The 22,612-nt window shown below is 40.2% G+C and overlaps 1 protein-coding gene across 4 annotated transcripts in view; it reads left to right on the forward strand.

Annotated features, from left to right (window-relative positions):
* Positions 1 to 18,777: 18,777 nt before the first annotated feature.
* CAPN7 (calpain 7) overlaps positions 18,778 to 22,612 on the forward strand; it is a 111,661-nt gene continuing 107,826 nt past the window's right edge. For all 4 annotated transcript variants that reach the window (XM_058180018.1, XM_058180016.1, XM_058180017.1 and 1 more), the window contains exon 1: positions 18,778 to 18,982. In XM_058180018.1, the coding sequence (XP_058036001.1) occupies positions 18,881 to 18,982 (102 nt within the window). In that variant the 5' untranslated portion in view covers positions 18,778 to 18,880. The remainder of the gene's footprint in view (positions 18,983 to 22,612) is intronic.

Consider the following 22,612-nt stretch of genomic DNA (forward strand, 5'->3'; position numbering starts at 1 on the left):
TAAATTCAGCCACCTTATAATATGTTTGTTTTAATTTCTTTTAATATTTATACTGTGATTTTTTACTTGGCTGTACACCGCCCTGAGTCCTTTGGGAGAAGGGCGGTATAAAAATAAAATAAAATAATAAAAAAAAATATGGAGGAGAAAATGGCAACCATGGAAGGAGCTACAAGGACTAGCTCAGAAGTAACCCTCAAGACTATCTACTCCCCTTTGGAGAGTGTGGTGGCAGCACTGGAAGACCACTAACCATTGGTGAGGCATGTGGCCCAAAGAACTGGCACCCTGGCAAATCACTCAGTCAGATCTTTCCCAATGGGGCAAAGCCCCGGGAGCCACGCCGTCTCAGGAATTGGCAGTCGGGGCGATGCTTCAGGAGCCCTGCATCACAACAGAAAGAGCAGAGCATGCACAGGTCTTCGAGTGGACAACGGTGAGATCTCCTGAGCCCAGACATTCTAAGGAATGGAGTTTCCCGCCACCATTGCAGAGCCAGTCGCTAGTGGGTCTTCCAGAACAATTTGACCAACTCACCCAATACTGCTTGGGTGTCACCCAGCTTCTCCCAAGTGGCCAGCCTGGCTGGGTCTTGGCCCAACCGACATTCACCTTCCCAACTTGAGGAGTCATGACTGTTCAGAGTGGAGCTTCAGCTTGGTTTCACTTGGCACAAAGGGCATCACAACTTAGCCTCCCTCGCCAGGCCCAGTCCATCGGGATGACAGTTTCTGTGGGAATTGGCGCCATGCAGCAAAGGCCATTAGGCCAATCCAGCCCAGGATTGCTGTTGGGGCTCTGAGACCCAACACCCTCCCTTGCCAGCCAGCTGTCAGACTGCCTCCAGCCGACCAAATCCCTCCTGACTGGGCCTTTTACCCCAGCCAGGGATGGGTGCAGTACCAGAGGATGCCAGTTCCAGGCCCACAGCCTATACCGGCCCCGCAGCCTACACTGCCAGCCGTCCCCATGGTTCAGGGCAACATTCGACAGAACCCTAGGAAAGCTGGCCTATTTCCTGAACTGAATTTGATCCCACTTCGACTGCTATGGGGACCAGGACCTGATCAGGATATAGTTTCAGCAATTGTTTTTTTTATAAAAAGTTTTTCATTTTTCAATTACAAAGATAAACACTCCATCTTTCCTTACGCAGTGTGTCGTCTGGGTACAAACATCTCTGTGCAACATCGTTCACCATTTGCCATATCATTCACATTCACATTCACATTATTTCTCTAAAATTAATATTATAATATATTAAACATTTAAACATTGTAAAGCTCTCCATTTTTTTCTTAATATCTTCTAATGATAATACCATATTAAGATTAAACATCATTATTTTCATCATACATATACTAACAATTTTCATCTTATTTATATCTCTATCTTAATGTATTTTCTAGTTTTTCCTTAGCCTTCTTCATTTCCAAACTCCTTTATTCTCCAACCATTGATAAAATACTTCCCATATCATATTAATATTCAGTTTGCTCTTTCTCCTTGATTGCTAATGTTAATCTGTTCATTTTTGAATATTCTACTATTTTCCTTATCATCTACTCATCAATAGGAATATTTCCATTTTTCTAATGTTGTGCAAATACAATTCTAGCTGCAATTAATACATGAATAATTAAATATATATTCTCTTTATTATACATTTCAGGTAAGATTCCTAGCAGAAATATTTCTGGTTTCAATTCAATACATTGTATCATTTCTTGATGATATCTTAATTTTAATAACCATATCTTAATTTTGGTCCAATACTTCTTTAATAACCATATCTTAATTTTGGTCCAATACCAAAAAATTTATGGTATTTTGTGGCACTTCCAACATTTAGCTGATTTATCTTTAAACTTCTTTGCCAACCTTGCTGGTGGTAAATGCCATCTATAAAACATCTTATACAAATTCTCTTTATATAGAATAGAATAGAATAAAATTCTTTATTGGCCAAGTGTGATTGTACACACAAGGAATTTGTCTTGGTGCATATGCTCTCAGTGTACATAAAAGAAAAGATACGTTCATCAAGGTACAACATTTACAACACAATTGATGGTCAATATATCAATATAAATCATAAGGATTGCCAGCAACAAAGTTACAGTCATACAGTCATAAGTGGAAAGAGATTGGTGGAAACTATGAGAAGATTAATAGTAATGTAGATTCAGTAAATAGTTTGACAGTGTTGAGGGAATTATTTGTTTAGCAGAGTGATGGCCTTCGGGAAAAAACTGTTCTTGTGTTTAGTTATTCTGGTGTGCAGTACTTCCTGAGGCACTACATCAGATGGGCGCTCCTAGATACTTGGATAAAAAGTAAAAGAGGTATTAATATGGAAGTCCCCAATTGGCTATAAACGTTGGAGATGCTCACACATCCAAATTTTACTAAATTAGGAGGGGCTGTCACATATAAAGATGTATTAAATTGAAATCAAGGAATAATTTAAAGGAGGAAGGAATTGAACTAGAATGGTGGGCATATCTCCAAATACAATCTAAATATATGAAGGACAAGAAGGAATGGGGTATAAAAACAGAAGTAACAGAACTAGATAAAATTTTACTAGGTACGGGTAGCAGGCCATAAGGAAGCTACATCACTATTTATTAGAACAGGAAATGTTAGAAGAGCAAGTAAAGGATACCATGATAATTTGGGGTAAATATTTCGCCTATAGTATTGATTTGGAAAATTGGCAGAACTTATAGGAAAAAAACATAAAAATTACTCTAGTAACATCATACAAAGAAAAATTATATAAGATGTTTTACAGGTGGCATTTCCCACCCACAAGATTAGCAAGTATAAGTAAAAATACTCTTTAATGTGTTGGAAATGTGAGATAGTCCCAGGAATCTTTTACCATATGTGGTGGGAATGCCCAAAGGCCAAAAAATTTTGGCAACAAATAAGATATTGCCTGGAAGAGATCTTAACGTTAAAAATAGAAATATGTTTATGTTTATTCAATTTCTATACCGCCCTTCTCCCGAAGGACTCAGGGCGGTTTACAGCCAACTAAGAACAACGGATACAAAAATTAAAACAGATTTAAAAGAATTAATTTAGATAGGCTGAAAATACTAAAGAACTATTAAAATCCCCATTAAAACTATTAGGCCAGTCCTGCACGATGGAATAAAAGAGTCTTCAACTCACGCCGGAAGGCCCAGAGTTCAGGGAGTTGGCGTATCCCTGGGGGTAGCTCGTTCCAAAGGGCTGGAGCCCCCACAGAGAAGGCCCTCCCCCTGGGGGTCGCCAGTTGACACTGTCTGGCCAACGGCACCCTGAGGAGACCCTCTCTGTGGGAGCGCAGTGGTCGATGGGAGGCCACCGGTAGCAGGAGGCGGTCCCGTAAGTAACCCGGTCCTAAGCCATGGAGCGCTTTATTTATTTTTTTATTTTTTTTTATTATTTTTATTTTTAAATTTTTTTCAACAAACAAAAAAGAAAATACATTATTACACCCTTGTGCTATACATAAAAGGAAGATTTGGGTCTTCGGATATATCCTCATGATTGCCAAAATCCACGTTCTCGAGGTACAGGTACTGAAGCGTCCAATTTTCCAAGCGCATAGTCCACAAATGGTTTCCAAGTCTTCCAGAAAATATCTTCTTTATACACACCACTTCTAATTTTAATATCACATGTCAGTTTATCATTTAAGGCTAATTTCCACATTTCAGAATTCCACTCTTCTATTCTAAAAATCACATCTAATTTCCAATATCTAGCTATTATAATTCTACCTATTATAATCATAATTCTAATCAATTCTTTTTCATATTTTGTTAATTCTATTTCCTTAATTACCAACAATAATATAGTTTCCACTCGCAATATTATTACTTTCCCCATCATTTCAAATATCATTTTCTCCAATTGTTGCCAAAACTTTTTAACCTTATCACATTTATACCACATATGTTCATAAGTCCCCAATTCCATCTCACATCTCCAACATTTTTACTAATTTTTTATCCATTTGTGACAATCTTACTGGAGTCAAATACCATTTCAAACAACTTTATAATTATGCTCTTTAATCCTTATAGATAAAGTTCTCATAATTCTACTATTCCAATTCACATTCCAATCTGACTCTGGTATTTCAATATTAAGATCTTTTTCCCAATTTGTCCTCATCACTCTTTGTAATTTTTCATCAAATTTATAATCTTATAAACCCTACTAACGAGTCCCTTTAGCCCAATTTCATCTTTCATAATCCGAGATACTAAATATTCAAATTCAGTTTCACATCTATTTATCAAATAGTTTTCCCTTAATTTTTTTATCCATTTTTCTATCTGTATTTTTTCAAACCAACTTAACCCTAATTTTTCAATAATTTCTTTATTCCTCCTTTCATTTTCCATAACTTTTATCCAATCTCTAATAATTTCTATATTTTCCTCTTTAATCATTTCATTACGTTTTATATTATTTTTAATCGGCCAATTTCCAATTGTCTCCCCCAAAAAGATTATATCCGGAATTAAAATTTTAACAAATTTATTCCACATTTTACTTAATCCCTTTAACCAATAACTTCTAATTACACATTTTGAATTTGCTTTATCTAAAAACCACCTTGATCCAAATTTCTCTATATCCCTTAACTCTAAGTCTCTCCAATAGTTGTCTTCACCTTTAAATATTTTTACCACTATCCGGATACCATACGCACAGTAATAATTAAATAATTTGGGGATTCCCAATCCACCTTCCTTTTGATTTTGATACCACATTTTCTTCACTAATCTAGGTCTCTTCCCACCATTACAAAATTTATCCAATTTTTTCTGATATCCTTCAATATCTTTCTCTGTCAGATTTAACGGAAGCATCTCGAATAAAAAGTTAAACTTGGGCAACAACATCATCTTACACATTGCAATTCTACCGAACCAAGACAACTTTAACATTTTATATTTGTCTATCTTCTTCTCAATTTCATTAATCACCACATCATAATTAAGTTTTTTCAATTCTTTAACCTTGAGTGAAAGCACTATACCCAAATATTTCAATGTATTTTTAATCCTTATCCCAAATTGCTCTTGCATATTCTCAGACTCATTACCATTACTATCCATCAATAATTCTGACTTTGACCAATTTACTTTCAGACCTGTCATTTCCTCAAATTCTTTCAAATGCTTATATATCTTTTTCAGGTCTTTCTCTGCATTTTTCAAAATAATTAAAGTATCATCCGCATACAAATTTATCTTATACCCCTTATATCCTTCTAATTCTTCATCTTTATCTATCATTTTGTCAAAATTTCCATAGCCAATAAAAATAATGTTGGGGACAGGGACATCCTTGTCTCGTACCTGCTTCTAATTTTATCTCTTCAGTTAATATTCCATTCACCTTCACTCTTGCACTGCTTTTTTGATACAATTTTGAAATAACATGTATAAACTTATTACCAAAGCCTAAAGCCTCCACAATTACTTTAATAGTTTCCCATTGTACAGAATCAAAAGCTTTAAAAATATCCAATGATATTATACCAATTTTATCACCGTTATATTCAGCTACATCTATAATATTTAATACTCTTCTAACAATATCACTCATATATCTACCCTTCACGAAACCTACTTGGTTGTAACTTATATATCTATCTATAAATCTATTTAATCTATTACTTATAATAGCAGTAAATATCTTTGCATCCTGATTAATTAAAGAAATGGGCCGATAGGACTCAATCCTTTCTAAATCTTTATCTGGCTTAGGAATTAGGGATATCACCGTTCTATTCCATGACGAAGGTACTTCTCCACCATGTAATATTCCATTAAATAATTTTTGCAATCTTGGTATTATTAATTCTTTAAATTCTTTATAGAACTCAGCAGGTAATCCATCTTCACCTGGAGCTTTCCCTAATTTTATTTTTTGTATAACTCCATTAATCTCATCTTGTGTTATGTCTTCTTCCATCAATTCCTTATATGTTTGATCGATTTTCACCGCATATTTTTCTAAATAGCTTTGCAATTTTCCCCGATTAACTGATTTCTTTGAATATAGATTCTGAAAAAAATTTCTAACCACTTCACATTTCTCTAATTTTTTATAACATCTTATACCTCTGTCATCTATCAAAACTCCAATTTCTCTCTTCTCTCTTTTATTTTTCGCCATCTTTGCCAATAACTTAGAATTTCTGTTACTAAATTCAAAAAAATTCCTATTTAAATATCTCAAATTTCTTTTTACCAACTCTGTATCCTCTTCTATCATTTTATTTCTTAACATATTAAGCTCCTGAAGAATTTTTTTTTCTTTAGTAAGCAAAAATTGATTTTCCAATTCTTTAATCTGGTTTTTATCTCTTTCCATTTTAATTTTATAATTTTTATATTTCCTACTTGATAATTTAATACTCTCCCCTCTAAACACCGCTTTCATCGCGTCCCAAACAATTTCAAATTTAACCTCCCCATTATCATTTAATCTCCAACTTTCCTCCAATTTTTTAAGTATCCATTTTTTATCCTTTTCATTTTTATACAATTTCTCCTCATATCTCCAATAGCTTCTTTTTTTCTCAAAATTAAAATCTAAATCCACCATAACTTCTGCATGATCAGAATCTTTAAAAATTCCCACATCTACCTTGTCCACATTATTCAACAAATCTTTAGAAAGAAAAATATAATCAATTCTAGAATATGTATTATATATCTTAGAGAAAAAAGTATATACTCTTTCAATTCCTTTGACCTCTCTCCACACATCCACCACGCCGTTTCGAAGCATCCATGTATTTAAAATCCCCATTTTATTTGCTCCTCCACAGCGGTTGGGGTTAGTACTGTCTATTTTATCTCTGATTAAATTAAAATCCCCAGCCACAATTACTTTCCCTACACTTTCCTTCTCCAAAATTTTGTTATTTTTCAAGAAATTCTCTTTGTTTTCATTCGTAAATATAAATTAACAAGTGTCACTTTTTCCTCATTAAGATTTCCAACAATTATTACATATCTTCCATCCTCATCCAAAATTACCTGATGTTTTTCAAAATACACCCTATCTGATATCAGTGTTGCAACTCCTCTGGCTTTTGAAGTTCCAAATGCTTTTTCATATATTTGCATACCTTTTATATACATTCTATTTGAATCTTCAGATTTCTGATGGGTTTCTTGTAGAAATAAAATATCTGGTAAATCTCTTTTAATCTTAAATTCCAATCTTCTTCTTTTAATCTGATTCCCTGTACCCTTCACATTCCATGACATTATCTTTATAACTCCCATTCAAAATATAAATCTTTCAATCCTATCCCCGCATCTTCCTTTCTGTGCCCAAAACCCAACACCAAACTCCCACATAACCAACATTTAACATATAAAAAACAAGAAAACCAAAAAAAAACAAGACAAACAACAAAATACAAACAATCTTCTTCCCCCACATCCTCATCGATTTCGCCTCCATAAAGAGAATGGGGAAGAGGGGACGTGCCAATGTCCGGGCCACTTCTTTCGGGCTGTCTATTTAAATTCATCACTCAAAAAATAAGATAATGATGGCTCTCTCCCGCATTCAACTTCATATTTTCCAAGACTCTTATCTGCTTCTTCTCCTACTGTATACTCACGACTTTTCTTCTGTTCAACCAACACAGGTGATATTTCTTTCCTCTTTAACCCTTTGGGGTCTTGCCCTCCAATAGCCCCTTTTTCTTCTTCTGGGGTTGATGTTTCCACGTGTGTTCCACCCATCTTATGCATTTGGTCTTTTATCTCCATTAAATCCTCCATCTCAATCAGTCCAAGTTCCCGTAAATATAATAGTGCATCTATGTCTGGGGTGATTTTACGCATCCTTCCTTTATAAAAAAATTTCAATTGTTGTGGTGGCCTCCAATTATATTTAATTCCATTATCTCTCAAAACTTTTGTAATTGGTTTTTAAAAAAATCTCCATGCCCTTTCTTCTCTTGATATATCCGGGAAGACTTGAATAGTCTTCCCTTCAAACTTTAAAGCATCTCCCATCTCTCTCACCTTGGCCATAACTTCCAGCTTATCCCAAGATTTGCAAACCTGACAAGCACATTCCTGTTAAAACCATTTTGCCTTCTATATCCAATTCTAAAAACACTTGCCAGATCTGCTATTGTGAACGTAAGTTGCGTATCCAAATCATTAATCCATTTCAAAACCCGCTGTTTCAATTTATCCTCCTTTTCTTCTGAAATCCCGCGGATAACCAAATTATATTTCCTCATCTCTTCTTCCAAGAGACAAATTCTCTTATCTTGCTGCTCATTTTTATAATATATTTCACCAATTTGCCGATCTACTTTTATCTCATGTACATGGATCTGCTCCATTTCATCTTTAATAATTGTCATTTCCTCTCTTTGCTTTGCAAAATTTTCATTCATCTCTTGTTTCATATTTTTCATTTCCGATATCATTTCCAGTCTCATATTGTCCATACGCTCTGATAGTCCTACTATTTTTTCCCCAATTTTATTTAAAGCTGCAGCAAGTTGCTGCGTTTCTGAAAGTTGTTGAGTCATTTTAAATAATCTTAAAAAACTTTTTTCCAAGCTAGTATTTCAAACCAATTTTACAGAGGGTCTTAATGAAGATCAAGGGACGGCAGTCTTTTAATTGAAGCGAAGCGGCTTATTTGCACTCGTTATCTCTCAGTAGCTTGTGACTCATAGTTACTCCACAAAGAAACACAGATACCTCCCAGCTTTTAAACAATAATCAGCGCCATTTTTTCTCCACGTCAGCAAAGGAGAAAGAAAAAAAAAGACCAACTTAAGCTTCAAAACAAAGTCCTTTTTTTGTTTTCTGTGATATAAACAAGCTATTAATTTCCTCTCAAAATAAAAAAAAATTTAAAAAAAATTATCCGCCCAGTGAAATCCTATTGCTGGCAGTCAGTCCAACACAAAAGATCGGTTTCTCTTCAGTTAAATTCTTCTCATTAACAAATTCAGTCTTTAATATTCATTCCTTAGCCTCAGCAATATAAAAAAATTTTTTAACACAGAACACGATAGTTATAATAGGAAAGCAAAAGACAACAATTTATTCCAAACTTATCGTGTCTGCCAGTCGGCTCGGTCACCCCCACGCTGTAAAAACTCCTTAATTCAAGCAGTTTCAGATGACCTACCAGTTTTAAATTCAGTCTGCTGGGCTATTAACACTTTCATTTCATGATTTATTAACTTTCATCCAAAACGGTGCATTCCAAACAGCATAAATCCTCATAAATCTTCATTAATAAGCCCTGTGAAGTGAAGGAAAGGTCCTTACCCCACCACGGTCATGGCCACGCCCCGCCATGGAGCGCTTTAAAGGTGAGAACCAACACCTTGAATTGCACTCGGAAGGCAACCGGAAGCCAGTGCAGCCTGCGCAGGATAGGTGTTATATGGGAGCTTCGAGCCACTCCCTCTATCACCTGCGAGGCCGCATTCTGGACCAGTTGAAGCCTCTGGGTACTCTTCAAGGGGAGCCCCATGTAGAGAGCGTTGCAGTAATCCAGGCGGGAAATGATGAGGGCGTGAGTGACTGTGCATAGGGAATCCTAGTCCAAGAAGGGATGTAACTGGCGTATCAGGCATACCTGATAAAAAGCTCCTCTGGCGACGACTGTCATATGTTCTTGTAACGACAGCTGTGCATCCAGAAGGACGCCTAGATTATGAACCTTCTCTGTGGGGGCCAAAGATTCATCCCCCACAGTCAGCGATGGCCTCAGTTGATTATACTGGGATGCCGGCACCCACAGCCACTCGGTCTTGGCTGGATTGAGCTGGAGCCTGTTTGTCGTGTCCCACTCCTCCGCTGACGGCTGGGTCAGGGAAATCCGAATCAGGCTTGCCTCTGCAGCTCTGCCCAAAGTCCTAGCAAAGTCCTCAGAGCAGGCAGGAGACCAGTAAGTGACTTCAGCAAGATAAGTTCAACTTTTGCCTGACTCAGAGACTGCCAGAAAGTAGATCCTTTATATAGGCCATGGGGTGTGGCTCCATGACTCAGCACTCATTAAGGCCTGCCCCCTCCCTTCCTTCTGTTGCCTCCACCTCTCCAATCTTCTGATGCGAGGGTCACTCCAATCAGCTGTTGTTGGGAGTAAACCCTCCTCAGGCTCACCTGCTGTGGAGGAGGGGGAGGGGTCTAGCTGCTCCGTTTGCCTGGGCATGGAGTCAGGGCTGGGGCAGGGAGATGCTCCTTCTTCTGCAGTTTGTCTGGGCATGGAGCCAGGACTGGGGCTGGAAGGCATACATTCCTCAGTGTTCGGGAGCAGGTAAGAAGGCCCCGGCTGCTCTGAGGGTGGGCAAGACACAACACTGTTTTTCCCCATCCAGACCCATACGGCCTCCAGGCACCGGGATCACTTCGACGGCTTCACTGGGTTGGTTTGGGATGGAAATGTACAGCTGTGTATCGTCAGCATACAGATGACACCTCACCCCAAAACCACCCCAAAACTGGAACTTTTCTTATTATGCATTATAGAGGGCAAATATAACAAGAATACAACCTATCTAATATTACATGTATTAACAGCAGCAAGAATAGCTTTTGTCCAAAAATGGAAGAGCAAAGAAACCCCCTCATAAGAAGAAGTGCTAACTAAAATCTTTAATTGTGCAGAAATGGACAGACTTACCTTGGAGCTCAAGAATAAAAGTGAATCAGTGTACTATGAAATCTGGACTAAATTTTATGAATTGTTGGACAGGAAAAGGAATGCTAAGATGAAGGTGTGATGAATGTCTGGAAATGAATATGTCAATGTATGTTAAACTTGTGAGATGTGATTATATTGAGTATGGATGTTTAAAAGGAATTAACCTACATACTTGACATGTAAGAAGTAATGTAAATTTGTACAAAGATAAAAAAGTATATCATTTATTAGCTTAAATTTGATGACAATGTTTAAAACCAGTGACATTAAACCATGTCTATTGTTTTTAATTTGCATTATTAATAAAAAAATTAAAAATAGAAAAATTAAACCTTTCACCATGGAGCTGATTTTCCAGCACCCTGATCCTGAGCAACAATTCATCATCCAAGCCGATACCAGCGACCTAGCCGTGGCAGCAGTGCTTTTCCAAAAGGACCCACAGGTCAGCCATTGTCACTGACACCAAGAGATGGTGGGTAATATGGAAGAAGGAGGCTTACGCAGTCCACTGGGTTCTCCTTTCCTGGAGACACTTCTTGGAGGGGAGTAGAGTGCCTTTCGAAGTCTAACAGACGCACTATCCAGAAAGTCTCAATTCAATAGTCGAAGGGAGGAAGTCGTCCATGCGATCATCCCCCCTTCTCAACAAGCTGCGCAAGTCACCCTCAGGTGCCAAGCCAAATGCCAAAATGACCCCAGAGTGCAGCAAATGACAGCCAGACTAAAACCTGAGCTCCCAGCCAATCAGGGACTAACTTGGAAAGGATCCAAATTATGTGTTTGAGGCCGCAACTCCTGCAGCGCAGCCATGACTCCCGACTGGCCAGTCACTTCAACTTCCTAAAAACCCTCCACTTAGCCTGGAGGCAATTCTGGTGACCAAAGATAAAAGCTGATTTGGAGGACTATGTAAAAAGTTGTGCTACTTACGTCATTATAAAGATGAGGCCAGCAATACTTCCTGGATTTCTCCAACAAGTAGCTGACCCCAGCTGGGCCCAGGAGGAGATTGCTATGGACTTTATAGTCAAGCTTCCAGAGAGCGGGGTGGGGGGGATACAGTCATTTGGACTGTGATTGACTTATTCTCTAAGCAAGCCCACTGCCTGCTCCGAGTTACCCTTGGCCAAGAAACTGGCTAAAATGTTCATCAAGCAGGTCTACTGACTGCATGGAGTGCCCTGCCAGGTAATCTCTGACAGAGGCGTTCAGTTCACCACTAAATTCTGGAGAGAATTCCTGAAATCCATCAGGTTGATGCAAGGACTTAGCTCTGCTTTTCATCCGAGCATGAACGGAACTGCGGAACGTAAAAATGCCATGGTAGAGCAGTACATAAGATGTTATGGATTACCAACAAGAAAACTGGGCAGATCTGGTGCCTTTTACGGAAGTGGCTTACAAGAACGCAGTGTGTAGCAGCACCAGACTAACCTAACTTTTCAAGTCACTAGCGGCATGGAATTTGTTCCCATGCCTGAGTTGCTGAGAGAGCCACCCTCCTCCATGATTCTAGCTGAATGAATGGAGTCACTCAAGAGGGGTTGGGAAAATATCAAGAGAGCACTAGCAGAAGCAGCAAAAGCATACAAGAATCAAGCAGATAAACACCAATCTCTACAACCCCCTTTCACATGGGAGATCGTGTTTACCTTTCCACCAAATACATTAAATTGAAATTGCCCAGCAAGAAGCTAGGACCTAAGTTCTTAGAGCCATTTTCAATAGTGAAAGTAATTAACCCAGTCATGGTTTAACTTAACCTCCCATGTCTATTAGGGAAAGTGCATCCAGTCTTCCACAGCACCTAAACTGATGTTAGTGCAAGGGGAAACCCATTATGAGGTTAAGAAAATTTTGGACTCCAAATTGCATAGGGGTCATTTGCAGTATTTGGTCCATGGGAAAAGGTACCCTTTGTCTGAAACTACTGGATTAAGAGCTGGGATGTAGAGGCGGATAGGCTAGTGAAACAATTCCATGATAAATTCTCTAATAACCAAAGGATCCTCCTGGGCAGAGGGAGAGGCAATTAGGAACTGACTGGTCTAATCTCCTACATTTATCTTGTTTCAGGACATGCTCATTGGTTGAGGGGGGGCAGCCTGTCAGCCCTGGAGGCCATCTTTTACTTTGGATCTTCAGGGCTGCCAGACTTGGTGGATGGGAATGCTGTGGAAAACAGGAGGGGGGTTGGATGGAGACAGGATGAGATGTATGTAATAACATTCTTTTCCCTGGGAGTCAAGGATGTTCAACCTGGAGAGGCGTAACTGGGAAGCAACTCCAGTTGGGGGACTGGGACATGATTGGACCATATGATGGACATGTGGCTGCAGAGGAAGGAACTTTGATATTGATTTGGGTAGGGAAAACCAGGAGACCTTTTGGGTTTTCCCAGATGTGCTGATATGACATCTCTAATAAAATGGAACTTTGAGGATAATGCCTGTCTTGAAATTTTACTTCTGCCAGGGGTGTTATTTGGAACCCTGACATTTATCTTTTTAAAAAATTCATACTAGTGGTCTGCAGGATTTAAAATTATGAATTTAGTGGTCCCTAAGGTCCAAAAAGTTGGCGACCACTGTCTTAGTGGGTTGGGGATGCCTTTTGCGCTTTTTCTATCACTGGCCCCTCCCCCCCCACATGGCCTTCCCCACCTTGAGATATCTCATGTGCACTTAACAAACAGCACATTGGTATTCTTGAATTGTGAGCTCTTGGGAAAGTATCCCCTCCTTATGTGTTGCAAACAACCATTTCCAGTGGAAAAAACAGGATGAAGCAAGTGGGGGAAAATATTTTCCTTTGCTATATTTCCAGTCTGAATTAGACCATGGAAGGTTTCCTACAGGAGAACCCTTTTAAGGATTATGTATATAGAAAAGCAACTAACTTACTTCTGTTCTTAAATGCTAAAGCTGTTGCACATAAAAAACAGAGCAGCTCTGATCAACTATTAGAACCATCATTTCGACAGTTTTTTTTATTTTGTCACAACAGTATATACAAGCATCAACATAAAACAACAACACATCACACAAGCATATATATGAGCAAAAGTATGCAACAACTATATCAATCTGATACAATGAAAGGAAACAATAGGACAGGAACGATAGGCACTTTTGTGCTCTTATGCATGCCCCTTATAGTTCTTTTAGGAATGAGATGAGGTCAATAGTAGATAATAGTTATATAATATAATAATATAATATAATAATAATAGTTTTCCTGTACTGTTGTCTGAGGACAGCCCCATGACATGCAAGCATGGGATAAACTGAGCCTAGTTTTTATCAGTCTTTTAAGTGGCCACAAACTACTAGAATAGAATAGAATAGAATAGAATAGAATAGAATAGAATAGAATAGAATAGAATAGAATAGAATAGAATAGAATTTTTATTGGCCAAGTGTGATTGGATACACAAGGAATTTGTCTTGGTGCATATGCTCTCAGTGTACATAAAAGAAAAGATACCTTCATCAAGGTACAACATTTACAACACAATTGATGGTCAATATATCAATATAAATCATAAGGATTGCCAGCAACAAGTTATAGTCATACAGTCATAAGTGGAAAGAGATTGGTGATGGGAACTATGAGACGATTAATAGTAGTGCAGATTCAGTAAATATTTGACAGTGTTGATGGAATTATTTGTTTAGCAGAGTGATGGCCTTCGGGAAAAAACTGTTCTTGTGTCTAGTTGTTCTGGTGTGCAGTGCTCTATAGCATCGTTTTGAGGGTAGGAGTTGAAACAGTTTATGTCCTGGATGCGAGGGATCTGTAAATATTTTCACGGCCCTCTTCTTGATTCGTGCAGTATACAGGTCCTCAATGGAAGGCAGGTTGGTAGCAATTATTTTTTCTGCAGTTCTAATTATCCTCTGAAGTCTGTGTCTTTCTTGTTGGGTTGCAGAACCGAACCAGACAGTTATAGAGGTGCAAATGACAGACTCAATAATTGCTCTGTTGAACTGAATCAGCAGCTCCTTGGGCAGTTTGAGCTTACTGAGTTGGCGCAGAAAGAACATTCTTTGTTGTCCTTTTTTAATGATGTTTTTGATGTTAGCTGTCCATTTTAGATCTTGCGATATGATAGAACCTAGAAATTTGAAGGTTTCTACTGTTGATATTGTGTTGTCTAGTATTGTGAGAGGTGGAAGTATGGAAGGGTTTCTCCTAAAGTCTACCACCATTTCTACGGTTTTGAGTGTGTTCAGTTCCAGATTGTTTTAGTTGCACCACAAGGCTAGTTGTTCGACCTCTCGTCTATATGCGGATTCGTCATTGTCTCGAATGAGATCAATCACTGTTGTGTCATCTGTGAACTTCAGTAGCTTAACAGATGGATCATTGAAGATGCAGTCATTGATATAGAGAGAGAAGTGAAGTGGGGAGAGCACACAGCCTTGGGGGGCCCCTGTGCTAATTGTACAGATATTTGATGTGATCTCTCTTAGCTTCACCTGCTGCTTCCTGTTTGTTAGGAAGCTTGTGATCCACTTACAAGTCTGTTCCGGTACCTGTAGCTGGTTTAGCTTAGTTAGAAGAATGTCTGGAATGATGGTATTGAATGCTGAACTAAAGTCTACAAAAAGGACCCTTGCATAGGTCTTTGGAGAATCCAACATTCCACAAACGAACCGGCAATGACTATGATGATTTAACTCATATAGATTTCACAGAAGACAACGTTGGTAAAGCTCTTCACAACTTAAAACCATCGCTTTCTATTGGACCCGATGGACTATGTGCATATTTCTTAAAAAAACTTTCCATTAATATAGCTGAACCCCTAAGTATTATCTTTGATAAAGCTTTCACTACCAGTTCTCTTCCCAAACTTTGGTCACTAGCCACAGTCATCCCCATCTTCAAAAAAGGAGACCCCAGCTTAGTCGAAAACTACAGACCGATCTCCCTTTGCTGCGTCACCTGCAAAGTCATGGAATCTATCATCAACCAATCCATTACCTCACACTTAGAAACTAACAACCTACTCTCCAACAAACAATTTGGTTTCAGGAAAAAGTTATCATGTAACTTACAACTTCTCCACTGCAAAAACATATGGACTTCAAATCTAGATCAAGGCAAATCAATAGATGCAATCTACATAGACTTCTGCAAAGCTTTTGACTCAGTAGTACACGATAAACTTCTCCTTAAACTAACATCCTATGGCATCTCAGGACCCCCCCACAAATGGATATCTGCTTTTCTGTCTAACAGACAACAAGTGGTCAAAATTGGCAATGCTTTATCAAATCCTGTTCCTGTCAAGAGTGGCGTTCCTCAAGGCAGCATCCTTGGACCAACACTCTTTATTCTATACATTAATGATCTTTGTGACCATATCTCAAGTAATTGTGTTCTCTTTGCTGACGATGTCAAACTATTTAACACCACAGACAACACTTCTATCATTCAACCGCTTGGTCTAAAAATTGGCAGCTCCAAATTTCAACCAGCAAATGCTCAGTCTTACATATAGGAAAAAAGAACCCTAAAACTAAGTACATACTAGATGGACATTACCTTACAGACGACTCCCATCCCGTTAAAGACCTTGGAGTTTTCATGTCAAATGATCTAAATGCCAAAGCCCACTGCAACTACATAGCAAAAAAAGCTCTAAGAGTTGTAAACCTAATTTTGCGTAGCTTCTTTTCCAAAAACACCACACTACTAACCAGAGCATATAAAACATTTGCTAGACCAATTCTAGAATACAGCTCACCTGTTTGGAACCCTCACCACATCTCTGACATCAATACAATTGAACGTGTCCAGAAATATTTTACAAGAAGAGTTCTCCATTCCTCTGAAAACAACAAAATACCTTATCCCACCAGACTTGAAATCCTAGGCTTAGAAAACTTGGAACTCCGTCACCTTCGACAAGACCTAAGTTTAACTCACAGAATCATCTATTGTAATGTCCTTCCTGTCAAAGACTACTTCAGCTTTAATTGCAATAATACAAGGGCAACCAATAGATTTAAACTTAATGTAAACCGCTTTAATCTAGATTGCAGAAAATATGACTTCTGCAACAGAATCATCAGTGCTTGGAATACTTTACCTGACTCTGTGGTCTCTTCCCATAATCCTAAAAGCTTTAACCAAAAACTTTCTACTATTGACCTCACCCCATTCCTAAGAGGACCATAAGGGGCATGCATAAGCGCACAAACGTGCCTACCGTTCCTGTCCTATTGTTTTTCTTTTCTTCTTCCTATATATGTTTATATGTGTATATACTATATAATCTTTTTGTATGATGTTGTGACAAAATAAATAAATAAATAAATAAATAAAGACTCCAGATGTTGTAGGATGTAGTGCAGAGCCATATTAACAGCATCATCCGTTGATCTATTTGCTCGGTATGCAAATTGCAAGGGATCTAACAGCGGATCCATGATGGTTTTCAAGTAGGAAAGCACTAGCCTTACTAGTAAAAGTGGCATTTGATCACAAGGCAAGGAGGCATTGAGAAATGTTTCCCCTTTTGCATTTGAGCATCCAAGAAGGGACAGAAAAGATAAAGAAAAAAAGGAAAGAGGGGAAGAGAGCAAGGAAGGAAAAAGAGGGGAAAATGGGAAGGAAGAAAGGAGAATAAAGAGGAAAAGAAAAAGAAAAGGGAAAAAGGAAGGAAGGAGATTATAATCAGAGCGAGTGAGGGTCTGAGTTAAACCCTGCCTTAGCACTTGGCTACCTGCAGTCCTGCTGCCTTTTCCCCTCTTCCTGACCTCTCTTGGTAGTCTCCCACCCTATCACTGAGGATGCTTTGGTTACCAAGCCAGCTCTCCTCATAAGGAGATGGAGTGGGCCTCCCTCTGAACAACACACTTTGCCTTCCCCCACACATGAGCTACCTGGCCAAGGAGACTGATCACAGCAGCAGTGGGAGCTGGCCATGTCCATCCTGACCACACCATCTCAGCCACACATACCCTGGCCTCGCCCGCCCCCCAAGTCAACCACAACACAGTCTTCAGTGAAATTGAGTTTGACACCTCTATCCTAGCGGCTTCACTTTTGCTGCCACCACTTGGTGAAGCATGGTGGGTTTTGTATCTACATTGTCCCGACTTTCTCTAACACCATTCCCAGAGTTATAGAATTAGGAGTGGAGAAGGGTTATTGCTATTTCAAACTTAACAAAAATTAATGTTAAGGATTTAGTACAGGAATTTTCATGCATTTGTGGGTCTTCGCTATATCAGGATTCTTTGTGGTGGTTAAATTTTTCTCACAATTTATAGCCGGATTGTCACTAAACACCAATTTGCAGCTGAGAGTAAAAACAAAATAATGCAAAACCGTGAAGTAATAAAGATGTTAACAAGCAGAGGCTCATTCATGCTCTTTTGCTCAACAGCACGCGCGCGCGCGCGCAAAAGAGGTTTATAATGAGACGCTTTGGAAATCAAAAGGACACGTCATTATAGAATCGGGCAGAGAATTTGGGCAGGGATGAATAGCGATATAAGTAACATGTAAACTGGTTGCAGGCTAGTTCATATCTCCGTGGGTCATGGAGATTCAGATCTGAAAAGTCCAAATCGATTGCATCTGCGCCTCTTGGTGGTGATGGTGGTGGGAGTTCACCACCACCAGAAGACATGCAAGAAACTGGAGCTCCCGGACTCGATCGAATGGTCGCCCAATTATGTGCAGTTTAGATCTGATACTCCACAAAAAGACGATTCGGTAGAAGGAACAGTTAATTATAGGTGTGAATCCAACTTGAATCGATATTGGCAGCTGTTCCTGTAAGTCGAGAGAATAAGAGAAATTCCGCGTCGGAGAGCAAAATTGTTGTTTTAAATGCCTGTGATAAAATGTTTGCCCTCTGAAACAAGCCAAAATCAATAGACGATTCTTTCGAGTGCCATGAGATTCGACTGTATTTTAGCGCCAGACATTAAGGCGGAGAGGTCTAGTCCGCATGCGTCTACAGAAAAAAAAATATTCCTGCAAGAAAAACGCGCCTTTCCCTTTTCCGGGATGGGGCGGGGCTACGGGGATTGCCCTGACGTCAGCGAGGAGGAAGCGGAGACCGAAAATAACTGCCCGGTGTTTGGGCCGCTGAAGCGAGGGGGATCTTGGATCGCGCGGCTCTTCCTCTGCCATGGACGGTGCAGCGCAGGAACGAGACGCGGTGAAGTTCGCGCAGCTGGCCGTTCAGAAAGACCAAGAAGGGAAATATCAAGAAGCGGCGTTTTACTACAAGGTGCAGGCAAGGGGTGGCTGGGCGCCTTAGTGTTCATCCAGTCGGAAGAGGCGGGTAGCGAGAGAAGATAGGGCGCTGATTGACGAAGCAATTCGTATTTGCTCTGCTGCCTATTCATTGGGCTAAAATTACTTCCCGCAGCTTCATCAAACCTGGAACCTATGCGACTCCTCACTGAATTAGCCTTTGGGGATTAAGAACTCGGTGGAATAATAACTGCTTGAGTTTCTTTTTCTCAAAATCGTTATTTGTAGCTTCTTAAATAGAGATCCGATTGGCTGAGGTTAATGTGATTGATTAGGGGGGTCTGTGATTCTATTTCCAATTTTTTTCTCCATCTATTTACTTTCTCATTCGTATATATAGTAACTGGATAGAGAAAACACAGGGAATCAAAACTTATTCGTGATAATTACATGAATAAACTCACTTTAATTCACATTTCTGTTCAGTGATCTTCATGCATGTTTGTTGATATACAGATGAACTCTAACCTCAGGATTGCACTGAGGTTAATAAGCACCAAAAGCATGAGCACAGCTTTTAAAAAAACGTGGACTGAATTATCTTATACTCATTAAGTATGAGTCTTATACTTTTTTAATAGGCACAAATCCACACCTTGCAAAATGTGAGGTATAACAATTTGGCCCTGCATTGCAAACAGTGGTATGTAGTTATTTATTTTATTTATTTATTTATTTATTAAACTTTTATACCGCCCTTCTCCCGAAGGACTCAGGGCGGTGTACAGCCAAGATAAAAAGCAATAAGTATACAAAGTTAAAAATCAATTTAAAATACCTATTCAATAGTGGCCGAATTAAAACCGTCAAATTGACCAACCTAAAATACCCCATATAAAATTACAGAAGATTTAAAAATTTAAAATTTAGAAATTTAAAAAATCTAAAAAATCAGTCCAGTCCCGCTTGAATGAATAAATGAGTTTTTAATTCCCGACGAAAGGTCCGAAGGTCAGATATTTGGCGCAAACCGGGGGGGAAGGTCGTTCCAGAGAGTAGGTGCTCCAACAGAGAAGGCCCTTCCCCTGGGGGCCGCCAGCCGGCATTGCTTGGCGGGCGGCACCCTGGGAAGGCCCTCTCTGTGAGAGCGTACGGGTCGATGGGAGGCATAAGGTAACAGCAGGCGGTCCCGTAAGTACCCGGGCCCTAAGCCATGGAGCGCTTTAAAGGTGGTAACCAGAACCTTGAAGCGCACCCGAAAGACCACAGGTAGCCAGTGCAGACTGCGCAGGAGTGGTGTTACCCGGGAGCAACGTGGTGCTCCCTCAATCACCCGCGCAGCTGCATTCTGGACTAGCTGAAGTCTCCGGGTGCACCTCAGGGGTAGCCCCATGTAGAGAGCATTGCAATAATCCAGGCGAGAAGTGATGAGAGCATGAGTGACCGTGCATAAGGCATCCCGGTCCAGAAAGGGGCGCAACTGGCGAACCAGGCGAACCTGGTAAAAAGCTCTCCTGGAGACGGCCGCCACATGGTCTTCAAACGACAGCTGTCCATCCAGGAGAACGCCCAAGTTGCGCACCCTTTCCATCGGGGCCAATGACTCACCCCCAACAGTCAGCTGCGGTTGCAGCTGACTGTACCAAGATGCCGGCATCCAAGCCACTCCGTCTTGGATGGATTGAGTCTGAGTCTGTTTCTCCCCATCCAGACCTGTACGGCCTCCAGACAACGGGACAGCACTTCGACAGCTTCGCTGGGGTGGCCTGGGGTGGAAAAGTACAGCTGAGTATCATCAGCGTACAGATGATAGCTCACCCCAAAGCCACTGATGACCTCGCCCAACGGCTTCATATAGATGTTGAACAGGAGAGGCGAGAGAATCGACCCCTGCGGCATCCCACAAGTGAGGTGCCTCGCGGTCGATCTCTGCCCTCCTGTCAACACCGTCTGCGACCGGTCAGAGAGGTAGGAGGAGAACCACCGATAAACGGTGCCTCCCACTCCCAACCCCTCCAACCGGCGCAGCAAGATACCATGGTCGATGGTATCAAAAGCCGATGAGAGATCTAACAGGACCAAGGCAGAGGGGCAACCCTGTCCCTGGCCCTCAGAGGTCATCCACCAACGCGACCAAAGCTGTCTCCGTGCTATGCCGGGCCGGAAGCCGGACTGAACGGGTCTAGATAGACAGCTTCCTCCAGGTACTGAGGAAACTGCCACGCCACCACACTCTCTACAACCTTCGCATAGCGAAGGTTGGAGACTGGATGTAATTACCCAAAATAGCTGGGTCCAGGGAAGGCTTCTTGAGGAGGGGTCTCACCACCGCCTCTTTCAAGGCGGCGGGGAAGATCCCCTCCATCAAAGAAGCATTTATAATCCCCTGGAGCCAGCCTCGTGTCACCTCCTGAGTGGCCAGCACCAGCCAGGAGGGGCACGGGTCCAGTAAACATGTAGTGGCATGCAGCCTCCCCAGCAGCCTGTCCACGTCCTCGGGAGTCACAGAATCGAACTCATCCCAAACAGTATCAACAAGACGCACCTCAGTCATCTCATCCGGATCATCGCAATCTTGGTCCAAGCTATCCCGGAGCTGAGCAATTTTATCGTATAGATAACTGTTAAACTCCTCGGCACGTCCCTGTAAGGGGTCATCCCGCTCCCCCTGGTGAAGGAGGGAATGGGTTACCCGAAACAGGGCGGCCGGGCGGTTATCTGCCGACGCAATGAGGGAGGAAGCGTAGGAGCGCCTCGCCACCCTCAGTGCCACTAGGTAGGTCTTTGAAAAAGACCTAACTAGTGTCCGATCAGCTTCGGAACGGCTGGACCTCCAAACGCTCTCTAGGCGTCTTCTCCGTAATTTCCGTAATGACTGGAAAATCTAATGTAGCATTGAAAGTTTTGTGCATGAGATGAGATGGTTTTATTTCTTCATTCCACACATTAGAAGATAATTCTTATATGATTAAAAAACTTAATTTGCTGATTCTGTTTACTGTTAATTTAGCACAAATGGGAAACATTAGCTTATTAGTTTGTAATTTCTGCTATTTCCTCACTACAGTGCCTAACGTATTAGGCTCCATCAAAGATTTCCTATATCAGGGAAAGGATGAGCATCATCTATCTAGAGCACAGGTGTCAAACTCAATTGCATCACATGACGTATTGCGACTTTTTTGCCTTTGCAGAGCTGGGTTGGGCCTGGCCTGTGCATCTGGCCTGCAGACCGCCAATTTGACACCCCTGATTTCTAGAGCAAAATAGATATTAGAATAGTATTGTAGAATATTTGAGGATGAAATTTATATTTGACAAAGTTTGCATTCAATTGATACTTAAGATTAAATAGAGAAGGTGTCTGAATATATTCTTGTTAACTCCACTTCAGTGGAATTGTGCTTGAAAGATCTAAGTACTATACATCTCACTTGCAAATATCTACTTTTTTGTAGAGCACTGTAATTGGTCTGATAAATTTGATGTGAATCTATGCATTAATTTCATAGTTTCCCCTTGGAGATTGAGTCAAATCTCTGAACTATATCTAGAACAAGAGAAATATTTCCTGGCACATGATTTAGCATGATGCTGTAGTGAATTGAGCTATTGTGAATCAACTTGTTCTGCAGCCTGCCTGCTCATCAGTCAAACTTGCTTT

This window comes from Ahaetulla prasina, chromosome 4, assembly GCF_028640845.1.
Source record: "Ahaetulla prasina isolate Xishuangbanna chromosome 4, ASM2864084v1, whole genome shotgun sequence".
Taxonomy (NCBI): Eukaryota; Metazoa; Chordata; class Lepidosauria; order Squamata; family Colubridae; genus Ahaetulla; species Ahaetulla prasina.